The sequence below is a fragment of the Doryrhamphus excisus genome, linkage group LG10 (assembly GCF_037039965.1).
Source record: "Doryrhamphus excisus strain RoL-2023G ecotype Guam linkage group LG10, RoL_Dexc_Guam_v1.1, whole genome shotgun sequence".
NCBI lineage: Eukaryota > Metazoa > Chordata > Actinopteri > Syngnathiformes > Syngnathidae > Doryrhamphus > Doryrhamphus excisus.
The window spans coordinates 19,636,798-19,662,814 of NC_136366.1; the positions used below are offsets into that span (position 1 = coordinate 19,636,798).

At 36.8% G+C, this 26,017-nt stretch overlaps 1 protein-coding gene across 1 annotated transcript in view; it reads left to right on the forward strand.

The window, feature by feature from the left end:
- The window catches only part of trabd2a (TraB domain containing 2A), a 60,032-nt gene extending 34,330 nt beyond the window's left edge, over positions 1-25,702 (forward strand). Inside the window, exons 5-7 of the mRNA XM_058064202.2 lie at positions 11,650-11,740; positions 14,115-14,384; positions 23,970-25,702. Of these exons, the coding sequence (XP_057920185.2) occupies positions 11,650-11,740; positions 14,115-14,384; positions 23,970-24,168 (560 nt within the window). The 3' untranslated portion in view covers positions 24,169-25,702. The remainder of the gene's footprint in view (positions 1-11,649; positions 11,741-14,114; positions 14,385-23,969) is intronic.
- Positions 25,703-26,017: the final 315 nt, after the last annotated feature.

Genomic DNA, 26,017 nt, shown 5'->3' on the forward strand with positions numbered 1-26,017 from the left:
GGGAGGAAACCGGAGTACATGGAGAAAACCCACGAGAACATGCAAACGCCACACAGAGAGAGCCAAGGGTGGGATTGAACTCAGGCCTCCTAGCTGTGAGGCCTGTGTGCTAACCACTTGACCACCGTATGTATGTGTATTAATTATGCAAAACATTTTACAGTAATTAATGAAATAAATGAATTACTGCTGTTAGAAAGACATTTTTGCTGTAGTGTATGAAAAAAAAATCGGAGTTTTCGAGAAACAAACGAGTAAATTTCGGAGGAAAAAAGTCGTAATAGTAATAGAATAAAGTCGTACATTTACGAGAAGAAAGTGGTAAGATTATGAAAATAAACTTCCCAGCTCTCCATGTGTTGCATTTACTTGCTTTCAGTTTCAAGTTCACTCTGTACAGTACAGATAATGAAATCGATATTCTCGCTTTTTCATCATAGCATTTAGAATCGGTGGGGGGGGGGGGGTCATTGAGAACCAACTGATTCTGATGATTAAAAATGTGAATTCAAAGTTCCCATGCTCTTGCCTGAATCTGAATTTAAAATATTGTTTATTGTTTATCAAATTCCTTTCCAAACATTCCCTAATCCTGAATCCCGAGGCCAAACCTTACACATCCGTGAGCCAAATATCTCTCCAGTGTGATTTCACACCGAGCACCACACGTCCCCCGCATTTTTTTCGCTCTTTCCCCAGATGGTGTGAAAGGCAAAAACTGAGCTTTTTTTTTTTTTTCGCAGCAACTCCCCCTCATAAACAGCTAGTTTACAACTGTTTGGGATAGTCGTTGACATGAGTACACACATGTCATACAGCGCCGTTAAAATCCAGACCCGACCTACCACACACTGGGCAGCGACGCCGTTCGGCTGAGGAGTACCAGAAATACTACGACTACTACTACTTCATTTCAGATGAATTCCCTGAGGGAAATAATGTAACCTCATTATATTCTATTGGAACATCATATAACTTTAATATATAACCAATTCCACGTCATGGAGGAGAGCTTTGTGGAAAAACAGGCTTCGCTACACAACTTAAAATAAAGTCTGGAGCTCAGCTACAGCGTGTTCAAATGTGGCATGAGTGAGTACGCCACAAACAAAACAGGTTTTTATACTGGTATTTATACTAAAAAATACATGACAGGGAATGTATTTAGTGGTCATTTCGCTACCCAGCAAAGCTTCTTTACAGAACATCCTTCCTTGATATTTTTATTAGCTTGCTAACAGGATGCTAAGTCAGTAAAGTTGCCCATCAATGATTTCTAGGATGATAAAGGAACATCTCAGGTTGCTTTTACCTCCATTGAGGTGTGTTTTCCCATGAGTTAACGATGCTGAAATGAAAAAAAAACATGGTGCATCTGTGATGTGTCATGTTGAGCACGCCTCGCTCGGGAGGGTAAACCCGTCGGCCCCTTCTGACAAATAAATGTGTCATTAACGGCACCTTTACATGTACATTTTCCTGCACTCGGGGACTTGAAAGACATATTTTATGTAGCGCACACTTCTCTCTCAGTTCTAGAAGCAGAATGCTTGTCATAACAGCTTTGGATGATTCATTGACAGGCTTGAACTCCTCACCCGTGACACCATTCAAACCCAGCGGTGCTTCCTTCTGCACCTGGAACCAGTGCTTTACGTGCCTGGCCGGCGGCTATCGTCTTATTTGGACGCCAGAGACGCCGTGCGTCTATAAAAAGCAAAAAGGAAGGGAAAATTAGACAAGCAGTTGGAGAGGAGCCGTTCGTTCAAGAATGATTCTGAGTTGGAATCGCTTTCATTTAGAGGTGCGGGAACTAAAAGTAGATTTTTTAAATATATGAAGACATATATGAAGATTATTGTCTTTACTTTTGGGCGTTTGGAGCCAACTCGTGGTCTTATGGATGTTTTATGCACGTTTTGATTTTTATCAGATTTTTTTGCAACAAATTAATAACATTTTTACACAACATGAACATAAGACTAGTGTCGCGAGGGGGAAAATTAGTATTTTCATACATAGTCTTGCATAATATGTAAAAATATGTAATATTATTTAGAAATTATTGACATTGTCTTATTTGTAGCGTATTTAGACTTGATCAGTTAAGGTTTTATATTATAAGATGTCATTTTGTATATTTATATATTATATTTGTATTTATGATTTTCAACATTTTATCTTTATTTCAAAAAATATCTATTCTTACAATAATGACACCAACAAAAATGATTTTTTTTTACATTGAAAAAGTACAATTTAACAAGAGAACTACAAAACAACAACAAAAATGTAAAAAAAAATCAGCGGCAACAAGTCAAAATATTATGAGAAAGTTTTTTAAACTAACAAGAAAAAGTTAGAATTTTACGAGAATAATTTTTCATACGATGAGGAAAAATAAAGTCATTTTAGTAGAATAAAATTGAAATATTTGAAAAAAAAAACAATAAATGAAGCTGGAGTTTTGGGGGAAAATTAGCTTGCCGAAAAAGTTCTAATGTTGTGACAAAAAAGGTAAAATGGGGTAGTAAGTCATAACGATGAGAACAAAATATACGCGAAAAGAGTTGAAATAGAAATATGATCTTTTATGAGTATAAAGTAAAAATATTCAAATAAAAAAGTCATAGTCTAATGAGGTATAAAGTCGCAAAAAGAAATATTTAAGAAGAAAGTTGAAGAATTGGGAAAACAACCCAACAAAAGAAGCATATTTACATATGTGGTCCAACAGCACTGCTGCTGGTGAGAGCTAGGTAGTGCACCCCATTCAATTGATTTGTTAACAATCTTGTGAGGATTGACGTGAGCAGTTATTCAACGCTTCAAAGTGCAATGACACAAATGAAATACATAAGTGTATTTATTTTAGGGCCAAAACGTTAGCTTATGCACTTATAAAATCTATTTTAGCTGCACCGAATATTCCCCCTGACAATAATTACATTTAACGGCCCACTTGTACAGAAATGTCCATGTTCGCTCACCCTTTCGTGTGGCCGCCACGGCCGGACTTAAAGTCGTTGGCGAAGAGAGCGGAGCCGTGGGAGAGAAAGAGAGCAGAACGGACTGTAGCCGCTTGACGCGCGTCATTCCTCACACGGCTCTCAAGAGCTGCCACAAATTCGGGGTGAGAGTTTATTTCGAAAACACTCTCACACCACAGACCTCTTGTGCGCGCCGCCGCCTCTTATTTATTCCCGTCATAAATCCAAAGGAGAAGGAGTCGATGGCGTGAAAGCATCCGCCGGCTAAGTCGGCGTTGTCACACTGGTGGCCGTTAAACGTAATTCACGTAAACTACTAAAATGTAGACGGGTGACCTTGCTGCGTTGATGTTTTGGACATTTAAGTCTCCTTGTGAGAGAATGAATATACTGAAATGCGTACTTCTTTGGCTCCCCAAAGGAAGAGCAATCCCGTGGCTTTGGCGTGCCGTCCATTGGGATTGGTCCGTCTTCTCGACGGTATTAAAATGTCTTCTTGGTATTTAGATTTGAAAATAAGAAGTCCATAAAGCGGTAGAATCCTTCAGTCTTCACTTTGACGCATTTTGGATCTTAACTCATTCGCTATGTGTTTTTTTTATTCCAACCTGGACGCCTGATCCCAAAGATCTAGAACAGGGGTCTCAAACTCAATTTACTGGGGGCCACTGGAGCTAGGGTCTGGGCAAGGCTGGGCCGCATCAGGTTTTCCAAAAAAAAAAAAAAAAAAAACGCAACAGAAAAATATACAAACTTTTTCAGTGCTTTGGTTCCGATTTTCTACAATAAAAGCTCTGATAAAACATTCCACTGTTCTCAAATATCTTACTTTTTATTTTTCTGCACAAAATAAGATGAAAAATAAATAAACAAATCAAGAATAAAGAAAATCAATCAATCAGTAATAAATAAATATAATAATAATAATAAAAACTTAAGAAACCACATATAGTTGGTGGGTAGACAAATGATTTTTTTCAGATTAAAATGAACAAAGCATTATTAGAGCCCTGTAGACATGACAAAACACGACTATAGTCACATTTATACTTTTTTATTTACAACATATTGCGCAACTGCAGGGTCTTGAGACACATGCTAACTCGCAAACTAGAGAGCTAGCGACCTAAACGGTAGCCTTCAAGTTATTTCCTTTCAACTTAAATAGCCAAAAACTTACCACTTCCACACGGATAGGGAGGATAACTATTAACAGTTATTTAACCTTTAACATGAACATTAATCAAACGTAATAATTTTTTCTGGGTACATGATACCATACAGCATCCATATCAAACTTGCGCAGGCCGCACTAACATTAAACTTTCATATCAAAGCGGGGGCCTCAAACTAGTGTTCTGCGGGCCACATTTGGCCCGCGGGCCGCGTGTTTGAGACCCCTGGTCTAGAGAAAGAAGTGATTGCACAACTGAACAAAAGAAGAGATGTAATTTGGTGCAGCCGTGTTGCATTCAAGGTTACGCAAATTCATTCATTCATTTTCTACCGCTTATCCTCCTGAGGGTTGCGGGGGTGCTGGAGCCTATCCCAGCTGTCTTCAGGTGAGAGGCGGGGTACACTCTGGACTGGTGGCCAGCCAATCACAGGGCTCATATAGACAAACAACCATTCACACTCACATTCATACCTATGGACAATTTGGGGTCGCCAATTAACCTAGCATGTTTTTGGAATGTGGGAGGAAACCGGAGTACCCGGAGAAAACCCACGCATGCACGGGGAGAACATGCAAACTCCACACAGAGATGGCCGAGGGTGGGATTGAACTCAGGTCTCCTAGCTGTGAGGTCTGCGCACTAGCCACTCGACCACTGTACAGCCGTTACGCAAATTGTATTTAATTAATTGTTTAGACATTTTGGCTAAATATATATGGCTACATTTGTGTCAAAGTGGAAGTTAAACTGAAAAAAGAGAAAGTTAGCCTTGAAAAATGAGTCCAAATCATCACGAATGGCCGATACTGAGAAGGAGATCTTTTGGGAATGAACGAGTTAAGGAGGCAAAACAAAACAAGTCCCATCCCACGCCCGGCTGGGATAGAAGATCCGAAAATTCCACCAGTTTTGCCAAAATCTGTGAGTAAATTCTGACATCACTTCATGAAACGAGGCTCACGCAGTTGACTTTTTTAACCGCTGTAGCAGCCGTGTGCGCTCGCTACCACAACACCGGGACGTTTGCTTTGGCCGCGTCTTCGCCGTCACCCTTTCTGGACTGACTTGACGTCAACCTGCAGGCTTTTATGTTCTTCCACTGGAATAAGAAGTGGACCAAGTCAGAAGATGTTTTCTCTTTTTATTAGACGAGCATAAGAGGGAGAGTGGAAAGTTGATTGGTTTCAAATAAAAGTCATAGCAACACATTATAATAATATAACAAAGTGTGGCCCGTGGCACATGAAAATGGAATTTAACAAGAAAACTAAAAAAATGGAAAAATCAGGAGAGTACCTTTACAAGAAATAAGTCAAAATATTAAGAAAAAGAGTTATAATCTACCAAGTCATCATTTGGCACAAGTAATGTTGTTATTATGAAAAAAAAACATAATTTTAGTAGCACTCAGAAAAAGAATACAAAATCTGTATTTTATTATTATGATGAGAAACAAGGCACCAAATAAATTTGTATATTTTGGAAAATTCAGTTGAATAAAAAAATATATACATATTATGAGAAGAGAAAAAATGAATAATGCAAAAAAAAAATCAAAATTTGGCCCATTTGTATTCTCTATTCTCAACTGCTGTTAATTTTGCCTTGAAAAAAATAACATCATTTTAGTAGCACTAAGAAAAATAATACTAAATTTGTATTTGCTAAAAGTCACATTATGATGAGAAACAATACAACAAATGAAGTTGTGTATATTGGAAAATTCAGTTGATTTAAATATATATATATTATGAGAAAATAGTTATAAAAGAGAAGAAAAAAAAACAAAATAATGCAAAAAATTTTGCATTTGCATTCTCTATCCTCCACTGCTGTTTTTTTTCTTTTCCCTTGTCGTTTCAAAACTGTACTCCAAGTGATGAGTCACATCAAACATGGCGTATATTGTATATGTAATATATTGTACTCGCTTTTATCAGATATCCATGACTGAAACGCTGGAAAGTAGTCCATCACATTGAATCCAATAGTCTTTTTTTTACATTTGGTGGTTTCTGTCAGGATGATTATAAGATTAGCATTAAGAGACTGAAAAATCTGCACCGCAAGTTATGAAAGTCTTGCAGTACTTGAAATAATATTTACTGCTACTCTGGAGTAATTGAATTGTGGTTAAGACCACTTAACAAGAACCACTCAGTTCTCCGCTGCCGACTTCGATATACTGTATGTCATCTAATATATTCCATTATGCGTCCCTAACTTTGGAATCGTGTAGTGGTGGGAATAATAGCAACTGGAAGGATTTCAGTTACAATTAGTAATGCCATTTGGAGATATTAATATTGAATTTTGGGTCTAGTACCATGGATGTATAAACACTGCTTGAGAGTTGATGTTCTGTGCATCCCATACAAACTGATTTTCTGGTGCAGAATTTGTGATGTGTACTGTTCACTCCAAGCTAGCGAGCCTCTTGCTGTGTAAAGCACGTCCTCACTCGTGGGAGACATCATTACCGGTACTGATATCAGAATCAGAATCACCTTTATTGTCATTGTATTGCATAAAACAAAATTTGAGTGCAACTTCACGGTGTAGAATTTTGTAGAAAGTAAAAAAAAGGAAAAAAATACGAATAAAATAAGAATATATATATATATAAAGTGGCAGGTGCTGTTCAGAATAAATGTAAATATATGTACATCAAAAACAATAACCTATACAGTAACCAAAATGTGGAATTGCAGTAAACAAAAGGTAGTATTGCACAACTTGTACCCGAATTTCACTTGAATGAATGAATCTATTTCACAAAAGTCCCGTACTGCACATTTCGGATATCTCATCTTTATTGGACATCCCTAAATATTGACTGGAGTTAGCTTAACATGTTGGAAAAATATGTATATAAAATATGTTTTCTTTATTTTTCTCAAGCTGCTTTGCCTACCCTGGAGGTCCACCTCACACTGGTTCAGTTAAAAGTTTGGAATGCCATTCTAGCTTTGTCTTGCTATGCTAACGTAAATATCAACATAAGAATTAAAAACGAGTCCATTGCCCTTAAAATAAAACACAAGGTAGAATCCGAGCCTCACCTGTGTGAAAGCCCATGTTCAATACCGGCGATGCCTCACTTAGGTTAAATAAACGTGGGAACGTCTGTGTGAAGTCCTCAGTCCAAATGTTTGTACTTTTACATCTTTGACCAAAAGCCTTCGGCAAAACACACGATCCATCTGACTAAAGACTCAAGGAAGAAAGTACCTGACACCTCATTCTCGTCTAATGGAATAGAAAGCTTCGTTGGGTGCTTAGCGATGGTGATAATGGGCCGCTGGAAGCAGCTGACAAGCTCGGAACATGTGGACCTCCATCGCTTGAAAAGCAGGGCAGAATGAGCTGTAGCATTTGTTTATCCAACATGTCGTCATGTTATGAGAAGTGCCGCTTGAGCACTGGTTACAAGCTCTAATGTAAATATTGATGTGTATGGAATGGAAAATGAATACTATTTAAGGCTGACCATATGTTCTAATAATTGGAGTGGCTTTCTGTACAACGCCAGACACCGGTTCTGTTTTGTTCAGTCCAGGTGTGCATTATGGGTTGTCTGTCCGATCATCGCAACCTGACATTATCTCATCAGAAAGCCTATAAATATAAAAAGTCTTGTATGAGGATTGTATGAGCGGGACGTGAATCAGAGCTTTTAGGTTTTTATCTCAGCCATCTTGCCTCTCAGCGTTGGATCGACATACAGTGAATATATTGTGCCTTGGTACAGTCGTTCTTGGCCAGTTTCAACAAAACGTACAGTATAATCTTTGGAAAAAAACACATTCACTCCGAGTAAGTCCGGATTTGTATTTTTAGATCTAAAAATAGAAAGTCTAAAAGTACAAGATCTCCTTCTACACCAGTGGTCTCCAACCCAAGATCCCTAAACCTAGGCAAGCTCTACCAGAGAACCAGACGCAATGGAACGTTTGATAGGCTGATTTGGCAGTGATACCATGTCTGATGTATCGTCTGGTATCTTTTATCACCAACACAGACAGACATAAACAAACCAGAACGACTCTTAGCTGACCTGGAAAAAAAAAAAAAACAGGAAGTCTGCCCTGAACAGTGGCTGAACTAAATATAAACGTACAACAGGATAACGGCAGCGATCGACAGGGTAAGTCCCAAAAATCAGTCGATCATGATTGACGGGTTGGTGACCCCCAGTGTTGGGCACGTTACTTTAGTTATGAAGTCGGTGATATATTTTTAGGTGGCTTCAGTAACGTGCGGTAACATGGTGTCGAAAATGGTAACGGCGTTATGCTGACAGTAAAAGTAATTAGATTAACAGTTACTGAAAAAAGTAACCGTTATTTGAAACGCGGTTATTCCCACCACTGGTGACCCCTACCCGGTATTGTGCCATGTGTTCCAACGCTTCTTGGGCGTTTCCTTTGCAAGGGAGCGCCACGGCGAGGGATTCCTATACATCAAAATGGAAAGCAAAGGAAAGTCCACCTGTCCAATGGCTTCTTTTCAACCCATTGATTGTTTTTAAAAAAAACGGACATACCTTTTGGTGCTTGCATTCTGCTAATTTCAGGGTCATCAATCATTTCGAGTCAAAGACGTTTGTTTTTAATTCCATGACTTTGGTTCACTGGCAGGCATCACGTCAGCCCCCTTTTTTCTGGTGAAATATGTTCTTGTTTAGGTGGACCGCTGCTCGTAAAATAGCAAAATGACATGACGTGACATTCACTTGAAATTCCTTTCTGGAATCATAAAAAAAGGAATGTTTCTTTTCAAATAAAGTGTGAATTGTTCCGCTTTATCACCCCATAGAAGAAGTGAAGCTGCTTCGATCCTTGACCCCATGCGGTGTCGCTGATGTACGATGATTTTTTATTAGTTTGGTGACTACCGACAGGTAAACACGTCAAAGACAAAACCTTTCCTTGTTTTTTCAACCTTTTACTCGTACCAAAATATTGCAAATCTTATGTATTTTGGCTTGGATATTCACAATATTCAACGATGCCCTCTTGGGCCAACTCACCAGTACTGAAATACACATTGAAGCCTTGGGGGACGTGACGGAATTGATGGTTTACAATCTGGAAGAATTTGCATGTATATACATTTCTGTGAGAGCGTGTGCGCCTTTGAAGTTTGGAAATCCGCCCACCCTTCTGAAGCTGAACAGCTCCATTTGTCCCACCTTAATCCCCTGACGTAAACGCACATAAATCACATTGAGTTGTTTCTAAACGTGGGCTTGAGAATGCTGGGGAACTTCATCTCGCCGTCTCGCCTGCGTTCCAACTTCCAAAGACGTTTAACGGTCTTCTGGTCATTCACTTAGCCGACCATGTACTGTCAAATTGGAATTAATAAGCACACTGAATGCTGTCCAGAAACAAAAATGGAGGGATGTTGTAGTCCGGGAATTCTAAGTGCATCCAAACCCAACGAGGACCATGAAACTAAACGTTCCGGAAGCCAAACAAGAGTTTGAAAATGTCCAAAAAGTTGATCTAGAGTTGCCAGATTGTATCATGGCACCGGCCAGCCGCTCTGTAGCGATAGCTCTGGGCCAGATTAAAGTGGCGGGTCTCATTGTTCATGCAGCTCTATGGTGCCACGGCTGAGCAGGTCCAGACAATGGCTCCCTGCTCCCCTTTGTCAGAGTAAAGGGTAAGAATGGAGACCTCTTGACACGGCAACCTGAAGCCTCAATGGCCCCACTTCACCTAGCTGAGAGGGTCACAGGGAGGCAGAGCAGGGGAGGCGAGCCATAACCAATATGGCGGCCGCGCTAAAGCATTGGTAGAGGAAGGGAAAATGATATAAAGGGAGAATGAAGACGAGGATCAATGGATTTGTACGACATAAGATGAGTTCCACCAGAGTTCGTCCAAAGTTTTATTGACCCTCGACACATTCTAAAGATACAATGAAACAGGAAAACTAGCAAAAAACGACAACAAAAGTCAGGAAAAGAGGAGTAATATGATATAATAAGTCATAATATTAAGAGTAAACACTAATTTTTTATTAATTTAAAGCACACACGGCTGCACGGTGGTGGAGTGGTTAGCGCACACACCTCACAGCTAGGATACCTGAGTTCAATTCCACCCTCTGCCATTTCTGTGTGGAGTTTGCATGTTCTCCGCGTGGGTTTTTGGGTACTCCGGTTTCCTCCCACATTCCAAAAACATGCTAGGTTAATTAGCGACTCCAAATTGTCCATAGGTATGAATGTGAGTGTGAATGGTTGTTTGTCTATATGTGCCCTGTGATTGGCTGGCCACCAGTCCAGGGTGTAGCCCGCCTCTCACCCGAAGACAGCTGGGATAGGCTCCAGCACCCCCGCCACCCTTGTGAGGATAAGCGGTAGAAAATGAATAAATGAAGGCACATACCTGAAATATGACATCTCCAAGTCCTAATACCTCTAATATCTGTAAAAAATCATAAAAATATCATATCATAAAAAAGCTGGATTCAGTGTCATTTTGTGTCAGGTATTCACACTGGCATGATCTGGGCTGCTTTTTCCTTCAATGAAGATTGAGGTTGTGCAGGGGTGTCAAACGGCAGCTGGCTATGTTGCTCATCTGTGTGTAATGACTGGCCTGCCTGAAAAAGGATTTCTACCATAGAAGTAACCTCACCCTTTCGAACCATCCTGCATGTTCTCCTGATCTAAATCCAATTGAGAACATCTGGGGATGGCAAAGGGAAATTTATTAAAAAATGGACATCAATTCCAGACAGTGGATTCCATCCATCCAAAGCAATTTTTCAGCTGATTAAAAAGAATTACCGAGTCCTTTTTTTTGAACATTTGATTTCTATTTTTTTTTTTTGGGGGGTTATTTAAGCTATGTTCTTGAGCTTTTGATCAGTAGATGAACAGCCCATTTCACTTTAATGCTTGTTTGCAAATGCATTTTTTCCTTTTGTATTTTGCAACCCTTATAACCGAGGCCCTGGCATACAAGTTATGTTAAGAGGTTTGTGTTGTCCGACTATCTCTGAAGCCTTGAACGCGCCAGGCTGAACCAATGGGTGTGTGGCCCTGTGTTTCTTAACAATAGTATTAATACATTCAATTGTTTTAATATTGGCTGCACGGCGCTCGAGTGGTTAGCACGCACGCCACACAGCTAGGAGACCTGAGTTCAATTCCATCCTCGGCCATCTCTGTGTGGAGTTTGCATGTTCTCCCCGTGCATGCGTGGGTTTTCTCCGGGTACTCCGGTTTCCTCCCACATTCCAAAAACATGCTAGGTTAATTAGCCACTCCAAATTGTCCATAGGTATGAATGTGAGTGTGAATGGTTGTTTGTCTATATGTGCCCTGTGATGATAAGCGGTAGAAAATGAATGAATGAATGTTATTGATATTGATAATGATATTGTTTTTGATGTATAGCATGACAGTCATGGGTTGGTTAATAAAAAAAAACTAACAAAAAAAATTGCTCTTTTAATTGCAGGTCACTTCCTGGGCAACAATACGGTAATTGATGTGCTTCGCCGCCAAGGATACGAGGTGGAGCACACCCCTGCTGGGGAGCCCATAAGCAGGTATATTGTATGCAAATAAACACACATTCACACACTTATAGTTAAGAATTATGAGATTTCATAGTTAAGATTTCACATAGCAGGACTTCTCATCATTGATCCAGATTTAAGAGAAGACAGTCTTCCGACTGGTCGGTACCAGAAAAGACACAACAAGCGTGTGTACAAGCTCATATTTTATCACTTAAAGGTTCCTGACAGTAAAGTTGTTTTTTTTTCTGCTGACTGGATTCCAAATGGAAAATCATTTTCAAAGTTAATGCAGCTTCATAGCTGGTATGTGCTCATCTGTTGACGTGAACCAGATGTTCCTGTAATGCTTCAAAATGTGTAGCCTGCAAATAATCAACAATAGCCGTGGGCTGTTATCCACTTGATTCATTCTCATTTTTTCACTTCCTTCCATATGTCCCAAAACATGAGTAGTTGTGTCATGGCTTTTCTCAGGTCGTAATTTGTCTGCTCTGGAGAGTTTACGTTGAGTGGATCGTAAATCTATGCTTTGGAAAAAGGCGAAATGACACAAATACAAGTGTAGGACTTGGGGCTTATGTTGGTCTGCAGATGTATGGTAGGAGTGGGACAAACTACTGTGTCAATATGGCAATGAATGGTAGTTATCAATGTCAGCGTGAAGTACTATTGATGCCGTTTTACTTGTTAATATACCGAAGTCCCTCGTTTATTGCGGTTAATCGGTTCCAATCTGTTAAAAAATATAATATTTTGTTAAATTGAGTGTAGAAAACCTGTTTATGACTTCCTAAATATGAGTTCTAACATTATTAAAGCACAATCCACATGAAATAATATTTCGTCACCATTACACTCCTATTATTCACTGTTCTCAAGCATTGTTGGCAAGCTAGTGATCACTCAATGTTATTTCTTCAAAATTTAAGAAAGGGTTTCAAAGAGAGCAGGGAAGAAGGACAAAGTAAGACGCCACAAACTTACCACTTCCCCACAGAAAGGGAGGAGAACCTATTTCACATCGAGTGCAAAGTCGCGTGATGGAATAAGGATGGATGTCTCATCCATGTAACATTACAGGAAGTGAACAAATGTAACAGCTACTGATTGTAAAAGTAGTGGAGGGGTAGGATTTAATAAGCTTTGCTTCTTCCTACTCCTTTTGGATATGTGGAACTGTGAACTGATTATGTGATGCACTCAATTGTAATCTGATGCATGTTCAAATGAAATTAAACCATTACCATTACCATTACCATTACCATTACCATTACCATTACCATTACCATTACCATTACCATTACCATTACCATTACTGCTGTATTGGGATGCTGTTGTTGTTAAGTAAGTGATGTTAATAAGTCAAATACATTTTTCTTTGACATTTTCTATGACTTCCTAAATATGGTTTCTAATATTATTACAGCCCAATAGACATGAAATAACATGTTTCTGGTCACCATTACACTCCTATTATTCATTGTTTTCACCGGACGCAACTATCATGCTACAGGGAATCTAGACGTCCGCCAGCTGGCAAGCTAGTGAGCTAACCAGTTAGCCTCAATGTTATTTCTTCAAAATTTAAGAAAGGGTTTCAAAGAGAGGAGGGAAGAAGGACAAAGTAAGATGCCACAAACTTACCACTTCCCCACAGAAAGGGAGGAGACCCTTTGTCAATCTGCATCCATCGCGTGCAAGGTTGGGTAATGGAATAAGGATGGATGTCTCATCCATGTGACATTACTGCTGTATTGGGATGCTGTTGTTGGCAGAATACTGTGAGTTAGTAAGTAAGCGATGTTAATATGTCAAATACATTTTTCTTTGACATTTTGGCATTTCAGATGCAAACTCTGATTGGAACTGCGGTTTCTAATTATAATAAAGTGTTTCCAAACGGCAAACAATACCAAGGATGGAATTCACTATTTAGACCCTGAATCTATTTATGCCATGGCTTATGTATATGCATGCATACGTATATACTGTAGATTGAGACCAGGTCAAGCCAGCTCGTGTAGAGCTAGCTTGTGCCTAGGAGGATACTTAGGGTTGATGGAAAATGGCTTCTTTATTTTTAGCCCTTGTGGCTTCCCACACTTTTTGCAGTTTCCACCTCAACGACCGTACCACCATTATGCCCTGACTGACCACCCATGAAGTGTTGTGGAAAAGATGGACTTAGCATAGCAAGTGAAGCATGTTATGCAGTGTAGCGTAACATCTCATGCAGGTAGCTATCACAGCAAAGATCTACAGTATGTGGAAATGCACGGATAAGTAAATGCGCCATAATAGAGAAGTCATGTTTAGGAAGAAATGGTGGTAGAGCATAGCTATCACTCCAGATCTTCAGCTTTCGATAACTCCCGTAGTAAACTTATTTTTTCTGTTTAAGGAGATCATCCAGACCGGACTTAATGGAGTCAGAGGACCAAGAAGTTGAATCCCCTTTCCTGGAGCCTTTCCTCCATGAACTTCCAGACAGACATGAGGATGACGGCCGTCCCCTGGAGGACGACAGGTTGACCCACATGCTCCTGCCTTCGGACAGCCTGGAACTGTTGGAGAAAGCGGAGAAGAAGATGCTGAAGAAGAGGAGAAGAAACAAGCAGAAGAAAGAGCGACACAGACATTTTAACGATCTCTGGGTCCGCATAGAAGAGAGGTAAGAGACTGCCGACTGAGTTATAATTTTCCTTGATTCATTTCGACTTTCTTATCTGAAAATTTTGACTTTTATCATGTAATTTCCACTTTCTATCTCAGAATTTCGACTTTTTACCTTGTAATTTTGACTTTTTTCTCATAATTTTGATTTTTTTTATCTCGTTATTTTGACTTTTTATCTCGTTATTTCAATTTTCTAGCTCATTATTATGACCTTCTGTCATAATTTCGACTTTCTTATCTGAAAATTTTGACTTTCTTATCTGAAAATTTTTAATTTTATCATGTAATTTCCACTTTCTATCTCAGAATTTCGACTTTTTATCTTATCATTTTGACTTTTTTCTCATAATTTCGATTTTTTAATCTCGTTATTTTGACTTTTTATCTCGTTATTTCGACTTTCTAGCTCATTATTATGACCTTCTATCATAATTTCGACTTTCTTATCTGAAAATTTTGACTTTCTTATCTGAAAATTTTTAATTTTATCATGTAATTTCCACTTTCTATCTCAGAATTTCGACTTTTTACCTTGTAATTTTGACTTTTTTCTCATAATTTCGATTTTTTTATCTCGTTATTTTGACTTTTTATCTCGTTATTTCGACTTTCTAGCTCATTATTATGACCTTCTATCATAATTTCGACTTTCTTATCTGAAAATTTTGACTTTCTTATCTGAAAATTTTTAATTTTATCATGTAATTTCCACTTTCTATCTCAGAATTTTGACTTTTTATCTTATCATTTTGACTTTTTTCTCATAATTTCGATTTTTTTATCTCGTTATTTTGACTTTTTATCTCGTTATTTCGACTTTCTAGCTCATTATTATGACCTTCTATCATAATTTCGACTTTCTTATCTGAAAATTTTGACTTTCTTATCTGAAAATTTTTAATTTTATCATGTAATTTCCACTTTCTATCTCAGAATTTCGACTTTTTATCTTGTAATTTTGACTTTTTTCTCATAATTTCGATTTTTTTATCTTGTTATTTTGACTTTTTATCTCGTTATTTCGACTTTCTAGCTCATTATTATGACCTTCTATCATAATTTCGACTTTCTTATCTGAAAATTTTGACTTTCTTATTTGAAAATGTTTAATTTTATCATGTAATTTCCACTTTCTATCTCAGAATTTTGACTTTTTATCTTATCATTTTGACTTTTTTCTCATAATTTCGATTTTTTTATCTCGTTATTTTGACTTTTTATCTCGTTATTTCGACTTTCTAGCTCATTATTATGACCTTCTATCATAATTTCGACTTTCTTATCTGAAAATTTTGACTTTCTTATCTGAAAATTTTTAATTTTATCATGTAATTTCCACTTTCTATCTCAGAATTTCGACTTTTTATCTTGTAATTTTGACTTTTTTCTCATAATTTCGATTTTTTTATCTTGTTATTTTGACTTTTTATCTCGTTATTTCGACTTTCTAGCTCATTATTATGACCTTCTATCATAATTTCGACTTTCTTATCTGAAAATTTTGACTTTCTTATTTGAAAATGTTTAATTTTATCATGTAATTTCCACTTTCTATCTCAGAATTTCGACTTTTTATCTTGTAATTTTGACTTTTTTCTCATAATTTTGATTTTTTTTATCTCGTTATTTTGACTTTTTATCTCGTTATTTCGACTTTCTAGCTCATTATTATGACCCCTATCATAATTTCGACTTTCTTATCTGAAAATGTCGACTTTCTTATCTGAAAATTTTGAATTTTATCTTGTAATTTAAACTTTTTATCTCAGAATTTTGACTTTTTATCTTGTAATTTCCACTTTTTTCTCATAATTTTAGCTTTTTATCTCGTTATTTCGACTTTCTATCTCGTTATTTTGACTTTCTATCTCATTATCTTTCTATCATAATTTCGACTTTCTTATCTGAAAATTTTGACTTTTTATCTTGTAATTTTGATTTTTTATCTCGTTATTTGGACTTTTTATCTCGTTATTTCGACTTTCTATCTGATTAATATGACTTTCTATCTCATAATTTCGACTTTCTTATCTGAAAATTTTGACTTTTTATCTCATAATTTCAACTTTTTATCTTGTTATTTTGACTTTTTATCTCATTATCATGACTTTCTCATGATTTCAACTTTCTTATCTCATAATTTCGACTTTCTATTTCAGAATTTCAACATTTTATCTCAATATTTCGACTTACCATTGGGATAATTTTTTTTTTTTCATACTATTTTCCCCAGTCAAGCACCGTTTTTTGAGTATAATTTATGTACAGACTGTTTACACTGGAACATAAACTCCTAGTGCTGGCATAGGCTGTAAAAAGTTGATATACTTAGAAAGCAACTGGCGGGCCGGATTCAAACGATTGGTGGGCCGTATGTGGCCCCCGGGCCGTAGTTCGCCCACCACTGATTTAGACCATAAAAGACCAGCAAGCTTTAAACATTGGTCACCTACAAAACTGGCAACCACAATATGAACTTAGAAAGGACCCAAACTCAGTAGCTCCTTTCACGCCTTAATAACAATTGGGACTTTTTCAAAAGTTGATTTTTTTAATGCTCTAAATGCATCGATTCTCCAGCCATCCAAAGATCAAGATCAACATCCATGGAAGGATCGAGATCACGTTGATGTGTCAACATCTGTAGCCGGGAAATTGGACAAAAATGGGATGAACTCACGCAACCTCCCTGGCAGAAGTAATCCTCGTCAAGGAAGTACGATGGGAGATTTGATATCAGAGTCTCCCGTTAGCCTTTTGAACAAGACTGACACTTCCTGCTTGGGATGCTGCGAGGCTGAAACAGCCAACATATCAAATGGCCACATCCTTTATGCACACTCTAGCTGTAAACACACACATGCCCCGCAGTGACGAATGAGTCCTGACGAGTTCCTCGCTGGTATCGGTGGCTTAAAGGTGGAAACAGCAGCCTGGGAATTCCTCGGAAGAATCCAGTTTTGGTTCTATTAGTAGCTTCAGGCAGGGACTAAGCGGACAACTGAAGAAACTCACCTTTCAGATGGAAACCAAGACCACCGCACAGGTGTGGTCTACTGGTGTTTTGCTGAAAGTGATTAGCCAAGAGGGCACCAGGTTAATTTGGTGATATTCTATCCATCCATCTATCCAATTGTGGGAGGGAATAACCATGGGAAGGGAGCCAGTGGCACGGAAAAGAAATTATTACATTTTCTGGAGAAATTAAAACCGATTTTTTTCGCCACTATTTTATGGAAACCTGTTTCCACCATTGAAAAAAAAATATCCCAATGGTCAATCGAAATTACGAGATAAGAAAGTTGAAATTATGAGATAAAAAGTCAAAATTCCAAGATAAAAAGTCAAAATCTTGAGATAAGAAAGTGTAAATGATGAGATACCAACTGCACATGTGCCGCAGGTGCCGTCTTTTTCACCGTCGTCTTCGTCGCTTGGCAAAATGGCTGGACAATTATGAACAGCCACATCCCTTTTATTATTTCCATGCCTCAAAATTCTTTCCAATGTGCGTTTGCGTAGTACAATTCCATGTGAATTTACCAGCAAATGAAGTATTTGATCACTTGTAAAGCCACACTTAAAGTACTCCTCGATGTACTCACAATCCATGTCTGAACAGGAGAGAAGAGCTGCTGCTGAGACTCTTCTACAAAGCTAGCTCATTATTTACACTTTTTAGCTCATTATTAGGACTTTCTATCTCATAAGTTAAACTTGCTCATCTGAAAATTTTCACTTTTTATCTCGTAATTTCGACTTTTTATCTCGTAATTTCGACTTTTTATCTTGTAATTTCGACTTTTTTTCTCGTAACTTCGATTTTTTATCTCGTTATTTTGACTTTTTACCTCGTTATTTCGACTTTCTAGCTCATTATTATGACATTTTATCATAATTTCGACTTTCTTATCTGAAAATTTAGACTTTCTTATCTGAAAAAGTTGACTTTTATCTTGTAATTTTGACTTTTTATCTCATAATTTTGACTTTTTATCTTGTAATTTTGACTTTTTTCTCGTAATTTTGACTTTTTATCTCATTATTTTGACTTTTTATCTTGTTATTTCGACTTTCTATCTCATTATCTTTCTCATTCTTTCTATCATAATTTTGACTTTCTTATCTGAAAATTTTCTTATCTTAAAATTTGGACTTTAGCTTAAAATTTTTAATTTTATCATGTAATTTCCACTTTCTATCTCATAATTTTGACTTTTTATCTTGTAATTTTGACTTTTTTCTCATAATTTCGATTTTTTTTATCTCGTTATTTTGACTTTTTATCTCGTTATTTCGACTTTCTAGCTCATTATTATGACCTTCTATCATAATTTCGACTTTCTTATCTGAAAATTTCGACTTTCTTATCTGAAAATTTCGACTTTCTTATCTGAAAATTTTTAATTTTATCTTGTAATTTCGACTTTTTATCTCATAATTTCGACTTTTTATCTTGTAATTTCGACTTTTTATCTTGTAATTTCGACTTTTTTTCTCGTAACTTCGATTTTTTATCTCGTTATTTTGACTTTTTACCTCGTTATTTCGACTTTCTAGCTCATTATTATGACATTTTATCATAATTTCGACTTTCTTATCTGAAAATTTAGACTTTCTTATCTGAAAAAGTTGACTTTTATCTTGTAATTCTGACTTTTTATCTCATAATTTTGACTTTTTATCTTGTAATTTTGACTTTTTTCTCGTAATTTTGACTTTTTATCTCATTATTTTGACTTTTTATCTTGTTATTTCGACTTTCTATCTCATTATCTTTCTCATTCTTTCTATCATAATTTTGACTTTCTTATCTGAAAATTTTCTTATCTTAAAATTTGGACTTTAGCTTAAAATTTTTAATTTTATCATGTAATTTCCACTTTCTATCTCATAATTTTGACTTTTTATCTTGTAATTTTGACTTTTTTCTCATAATTTCGATTTTTTTTATCTCGTTATTTTGACTTTTTATCTCGTTATTTCGACTTTCTAGCTCATTATTATGACCTTCTATCATAATTTCGACTTTCTTATCTGAAAATTTCGACTTTCTTATCTGAAAATTTCGACTTTCTTATCTGAAAATTTTTAATTTTATCTTGTAATTTCGACTTTTTATCTCATAATTTTGACTTTTTATCTTGTAATTTCGACTTTTTATCTTGTAATTTCGACTTTTTTTCTCGTAACTTCGATTTTTTATCTCGTTATTTTGACTTTTTACCTCGTTATTTCGACTTTCTAGCTCATTTTTATGACATTTTATCATAATTTCGACTTTCTTATCTGAAAATTTAGACTTTCTTATCTGAAAAAGTTGACTTTTATCTTGTAATTCTGACTTTTTATCTCATAATTTTGACTTTTTATCTTGTAATTTTGACTTTTTTCTCGTAATTTTGACTTTTTATCTCATTATTTTGACTTTCTATCTTGTTATTTCGACTTTCTATCTCATTATCTTTCTCATTCTTTCTATCATAATTTCGACTTTCTTATCTGAAAATTTTGACTTTATCTTAAAATTTTTAATTTTATCATGTAATTTCCACTTTTTATCTCATAATTTTGACTTTTTATCTTGTAATTTTTACTTTTTTTCTCATAATTTTGATTTTTTCATCTCGTTATTTTGACTTTTTATCTCGTTATTTCGTCTTTCTAGCTCATTATTATGACCTTCTATCATAATTTCGACTTTCTTATCTGAAAATTTAGACTTTCTTATCTGAAAATGTTGACTTTTATCTTGTAATTTTGACTTTTTATCTCATAATTTTGACTTTTTATCTTGTAATTTTGACTTTTTTCCCGTAATTTTGACTTTTTATCTCATTATTTTGACTTTCTATCTTGTTATTTCGACTTTCTACCTCATTATCTTTCTCATTCTTTCTATCATAATTTCGACTTTCTTATCTGAAAATATTGACTTTATCTTATCTTAAAATTTTGACTTTATCTTAAAATTTTTAATTTTATCATGTAATTTTGACTTTTTATCTCATAATTTTGACTTTTTATCTTGTAATTTTGACTTTTTTTCTCATAATTTCGATTTTTTTAATCTCATTATTTTGACTTTTTATCTTATTTTGACTTTCTAGCTCATTATTATGACATTCTATCATAATTTTGACTTTCTCATCTGACAATTTTGACTTTCTTATCTGAAAATTTTGAATTTCATCTTGTAATTTCGACTTTTTATCTCATAATTTTGACTTTTTTCTCGTAATTTTTACTTTTTATCTCATTATTTTGACTTTTTATCATGTTATTTTGACTTTCTATCTCATTATCTTTCTCATTCTTTCTATCATAATTTCGACTTTCTTATCTGAAAATATTGACTTTTTATCTTGTAATTTTGATTTTTTATCTCGTTATTTTGACTTTATCTCATTATTTCGACTTTCTAGCTCATTATGATGACTTTCTATCTCTTAATTTTGACTTTCTTATCTGAAAATTTCAACTTTTTATCTCATTATCATGACTTTCTCATGAGTTCAACTTTCTGATCTCGTAATTTCGACTTTTTATCTTATTTCAACTTTTTATCTCATAATTTTGACTTTCTATCTCAGAATTTCTACATTTTATCTCAATATTTCGACTTACCATTGGGAAAAAAAAAAATCAGTGGCGGAAACAGGCTTCCATACTATTTTCCCCAGTCAAGCACCGTTTTTTGAGTATAATTTAAGTATACACTGTTTACCCTGGAACATAAACTCTTAGTGCTGGCATAGGCTACTGTAAGGCTACGCAATGTTTAAGGTCAGATGCAAACATACCCAAGGATGTATGTAATCATTTATGTTTCAATTTGGCTATTTTTAGGTACTTTGTGATGGTTCATTTCCAGGATAAATACTTGTATTGTTTCCATTGGGTGGGTTGTATGGCACGACCGAGTTATCAAATCGTAACAAAATACATGCCTGGCGACCTCCCATATTCTGAATACATCATTTATATTAGAAGGAAGAATGATCCGGTTTGTTAATCACGGAAACAGAGAACGTTTGTCAGCGTTTCTGTTCATCAGGTCTGTTTTCTCATTTTCTGAGAGACCTTGTATCTTCGGCGGGAAGGAAACAGACTGTTTACACACGTCCCAAAGCCGGCATGGTTCACATCTTTGTATATTTTAATGTCTGACCAGATGCCCGAGTGAAAAAGGAAGATGGTGTCAGAAGCTTAGAAGCAACAGTCCCAGTTGTCTGTGGTGTTTTCATGCGTGTCTATACTTTTGAGAAGTGGCTACACCTTGTTTGGCGCCCATCACGAACGGAGAAGTAAAGCACCTACAGTGAATCCGGAAAGTATTCACAGCGCTTCACTTTTTCTACATTTTGTCATGTTACAGCCTCATTCCAAACTGTATTAAATTAATCTCTTACCTCAAAATTCTACACAAAATACTCCATTATGACAATGTGAAAAAAGGTTTTTTTGACATGTTTTGAATTTATTAAAAATAGAAAACAAAAAAATCACATTTACATAAGTATTCACAGCCTTTGCTTAATACTTTGTTGATCCACCTTTGGCAGCAATTACAGCCTCAAGTCTTTTTGAATATGATCCCACAAGTTTAGCACACCTATCTTTAGGCAGTTTTGCCCATTCTTCTTTGCAATAAGTCTCAAGCTCCATCAGGTTGGATGGGAGACGTCTGTGCACAGCCATTTTCACATCTCTCCAGAGATGTTCGATCGGATTCAAGTCTGGACTCTGGCTGGGCCACTCCAGGACATTCACGGAGTGGTTCTGAAGCCAATCTTTTGAGATCTTGGCTGTGTGCTAATGTCTACTGTCTATATGGTCAAGGTACATGACCAGTCTACTGAGGTCAAGAGCGCTCTGGAGCAGGTTTTCATCCAGGATATCTCTATATATTGCTGCATTCATTTTTCCTTCTATCCTGACTAGTCTGCCAGTTCCTGCTGCTGAAAAACATCCCCACAGCATGATGCTGCCACCACCATGCTTCACTGTAGGGATGGTATTGGCCTGGTGATGAGCAGTGCCTGGTTTCCTCCAAACATGGCGCCTGGCATTCACACCAAAGAGTTCAATCTTTGTCTCATCAGACCAGAGAATTTTCTTTCTCATGGTCTGAGAGTCATTCAGGTGCTTTTTGGCAAATTCCAGACGGGCTGCCATGTTCCTTTTACTAAGGAGTGGCTTTCGTCTGGCCACTCTACCATACAGGCCTGATTGGTGGATTGCTGCAGAGATGGTTGTCCTTCTGGAAGGCTCTCCTCTCTCCACAGAGGAACGCTGGAGCTCTGACAGAGTGACCATCGGGGCCTTGGTCACCTCCCTGACTAAGGCCCTTCTTCCCCGATCGCTCAGTTTAGAAGGCCGGCCAGCTCTAGGAAGAGTCCTGGTGGTTCCAAACGTCTTCCATTTAGGAATAATGGAGGCCACTGTGCTCATTGGGACCTTCAAAGCAGCAGAAATGTTTCTGTATCCTTCCCCAGATTTGTGCCTCAAGACAATCCTGTCTCGCAGGTCTACAGACAGTTCTTTTGACTTCATGCTTGGTGTTTGTGCTCTGACATGCACAGTCAACTGTGGGACCTTATATAGACAGTTATTATATTTCCAAATCATGTCCAATCAACTGAATTTACTGCAGGTGGACTCCAATTAAGCTGTAGAAAGATCTCAAGGATTATCAGTGGAAAAAAGATGCACCTGAGCTCAATTTTGAGCTTCATGGCAAAGGCTGTGAATACTTATGTAAATGGGATTTTTTAGTTTTCTATTTTTAATAAATAAAAAAAAAAGTAAAAAAAAAACTTTTTCACATTGTCATAATGGAGTATTTTGTGTAGAATTTTGAGGTAAGAGATTAATTTAATTCAGTTTGGAATGAGGCTGTAACATGACAAAATGTAGAAAAAGTGAAGCGCTGTGAATACTTTCCGGATGCACTGTATTGCTGTCCAATCGCCTGGTGTGCTGTACACCTTGGGCAAGTATTAGCGCACGATACAGCCTTGTGCACCGGCCAATGGCGATCCTGCAAGTCATCTCTGCTGTTTGTCAATCTGGTGGTAATTCTGACGAAAAATCAACAAGCATTTTCTCCAGCCGTTTGTAGGAATGACTGACCAAGTGGAACCGCCCTTTGTCGTTTTATGAGACATCAAGCATTATTAATCATTATCTACATCAAAACTTTTATTTGAGAACAGCTCAAAAATATTGATGAATAGAGTGTATTACTTGGTAGCAACCAGCAGAGGCGCTGTTGATTCAGCCTACTAGTTTGTCTGAAGAAGTAACATTGGACACCGGTATTGAAACAAAAGTTTAGAATATTCTGCTGTCCCAATAATTTTCCCCACAGTTGATCAGACAAATGTAGTCAAATACCGATCCCAACTCAAGATGTTGGACATTTTAGACATTCAAGATGCAAGACAGTGATAGTAATCTGCCGGTGTCAACGCTCTTCTGTTGGGAGATGATGCTTTGCAGGGGTTACTAAATAGTACAAAGCTTGGTATGTTTTAAAATCCTAACTGTCTCCCTTTCTACTTTGTTGTCTTCCCAGTGCCATGCCCCAGTCCCCGCCCCCCCCGGTGGTTCGCATTATCAACGGTTACATCACAGTGAAGCCTCCTAGCCGGGCCTTCAACCACTACAACCATTATAACCCGCCATCTGCCTCATCGTTCCCGTCGTCCTCACTCGTCCTCCTGTGTGTGTCACTGGCAGTCGTCCGTCAGGCATGGGCGATGTTACTCCAGTAGAGTATTTGTTGTACACACAACTCCTCCAGTCGAAGTATTTGGGACTATGCCAAAGCTGGCGGAGCATCTCTCGTATAAAGTGAGAACAGCATGTCAGGGAATGCTTTGTGATTCTCAATTTTTTTCAACGCTTTCCGTCAAGCATAAAACCTCAAGAGCAGGAGGTGTGAGTGTGTAAGTGTGTGCGTTTGTGTGTTTGTGTGTTTGTGTGCATTATCTATCAGCTCTTAAGCCCCACGGCCTTGCCAACCGCAGTGTTTCCAGACTTTTAATTTATTCTTCCACATTAGAAGAATTCTAATTAGCGTTTAATGCTACAGAATAGCTTATTCCACCAGGGGACATTTGTATATATTGTGTTTAAATATTATAGATGTATTTTAGAATTATTAAAAAAAAACACAACACACATGTTTATATGATGATATAAATAGATATGCAGTATATTTTTTTTTAACAGAAAGGCAGGAACTAACCACCATTGTCTATAAAGTGTCACTGAAATGTTTTTTTATGATTATAAAATAATATTTGACTTTGTGTATCAGTGCTAATGTGTGTGTCCACTTAAAAAAAAATGATAGCGCATTGTCTTTTTTTCTAAGTATTTGTTTAATTTATTTAACTACATTAGTTTTGCTTTACGTTGGATGACAGTCCCGTTTTTTTTTAATATGCATTTTGTTTAATCCCTTTTTACATACACACAAAATGCATATCATCACTCTCCAATGGAAAGCATGTATTTCCAATTTTGGCCAGTGTTGGGAAAATTACTTAAAGTAAATTATTTAATTAATTTTTTCTCTTTTTCTTCTTTTCTGTGTTTCTTCTTGCTCCGGTCCGGCCGCTCCAAATTTGCATAACAAAAACATCAAATAACGGCAAATAAAATTTCATAGTACAGGGAAGTTGTAGCTTACACCTTTCCTGCATTTAGATCAACAATATCTGCCCCAATGGCTGGACGGGACGCAAAAAAAATAAAATAAAAAAATAAAATAAAATAATAACAAAAAATACTTTAAAAAAAAGTAAATTAATAAGTTAAAATTATTAGTTATTTTCCCAGAAAATGAATTAAATTGATTAATCCTTTATGAATGGAATTAGTTACCCGGGAAAGTCATTATTGCAGTAATTTCCTGAAAAACCTTAAATTATAATTATTAAATTTTCGGCTTTAGGTTTTGCATGTACTAATTTGATTCATATAATTTGATTCTGCTTATGAATTGCATTCCTCTATCAAAACACTAGGAGGCAGCAACTCTTGTTGACTAGCTATTTAGCTTCCTGGGTTGCAGTCGAGACTGAAGCGTTGTTGATATCAGTGACCACATTTCATAGTTGTAATTTAAGTTAATTAGATTTTCAACGTCATTACTCCCAACACTAGAAGCAATAAGGAAACATGCTTTTGATTGGACAGTGATAAATTAATAATCATAACCATAATGTGTTCCACAAGCTTTCACATTACAGGATAAGATGATTCCTAGTATTTCCATGGCAGCAATAAAATACTTACTATCTCGACAGATTCTGTCCATTCTTCAAATTTGTCCATGCATCTACGTCACCGCCACCGCCACCGCCACCGCCACCGCCACGTCCTGACCCGGGTTCATGCCAGTGTTTCCGTGAGGTTAATGTGGTGCGATAAGGCAGCTATTAAGAAGAAGGGAGTGATGCGTGCATGCGGTCGGCCACAAACGAGGCAAGCCGCTCTGCTGCCAGCGTGTCCGTCCTGCGGGAAACAAAACAGGAAACCGGAGCTCAAGCCACACTTAACACGGGCAGGAAATGAACGTTAATTGGTTTGTTATATCAACAGGAAAAGAAAGCC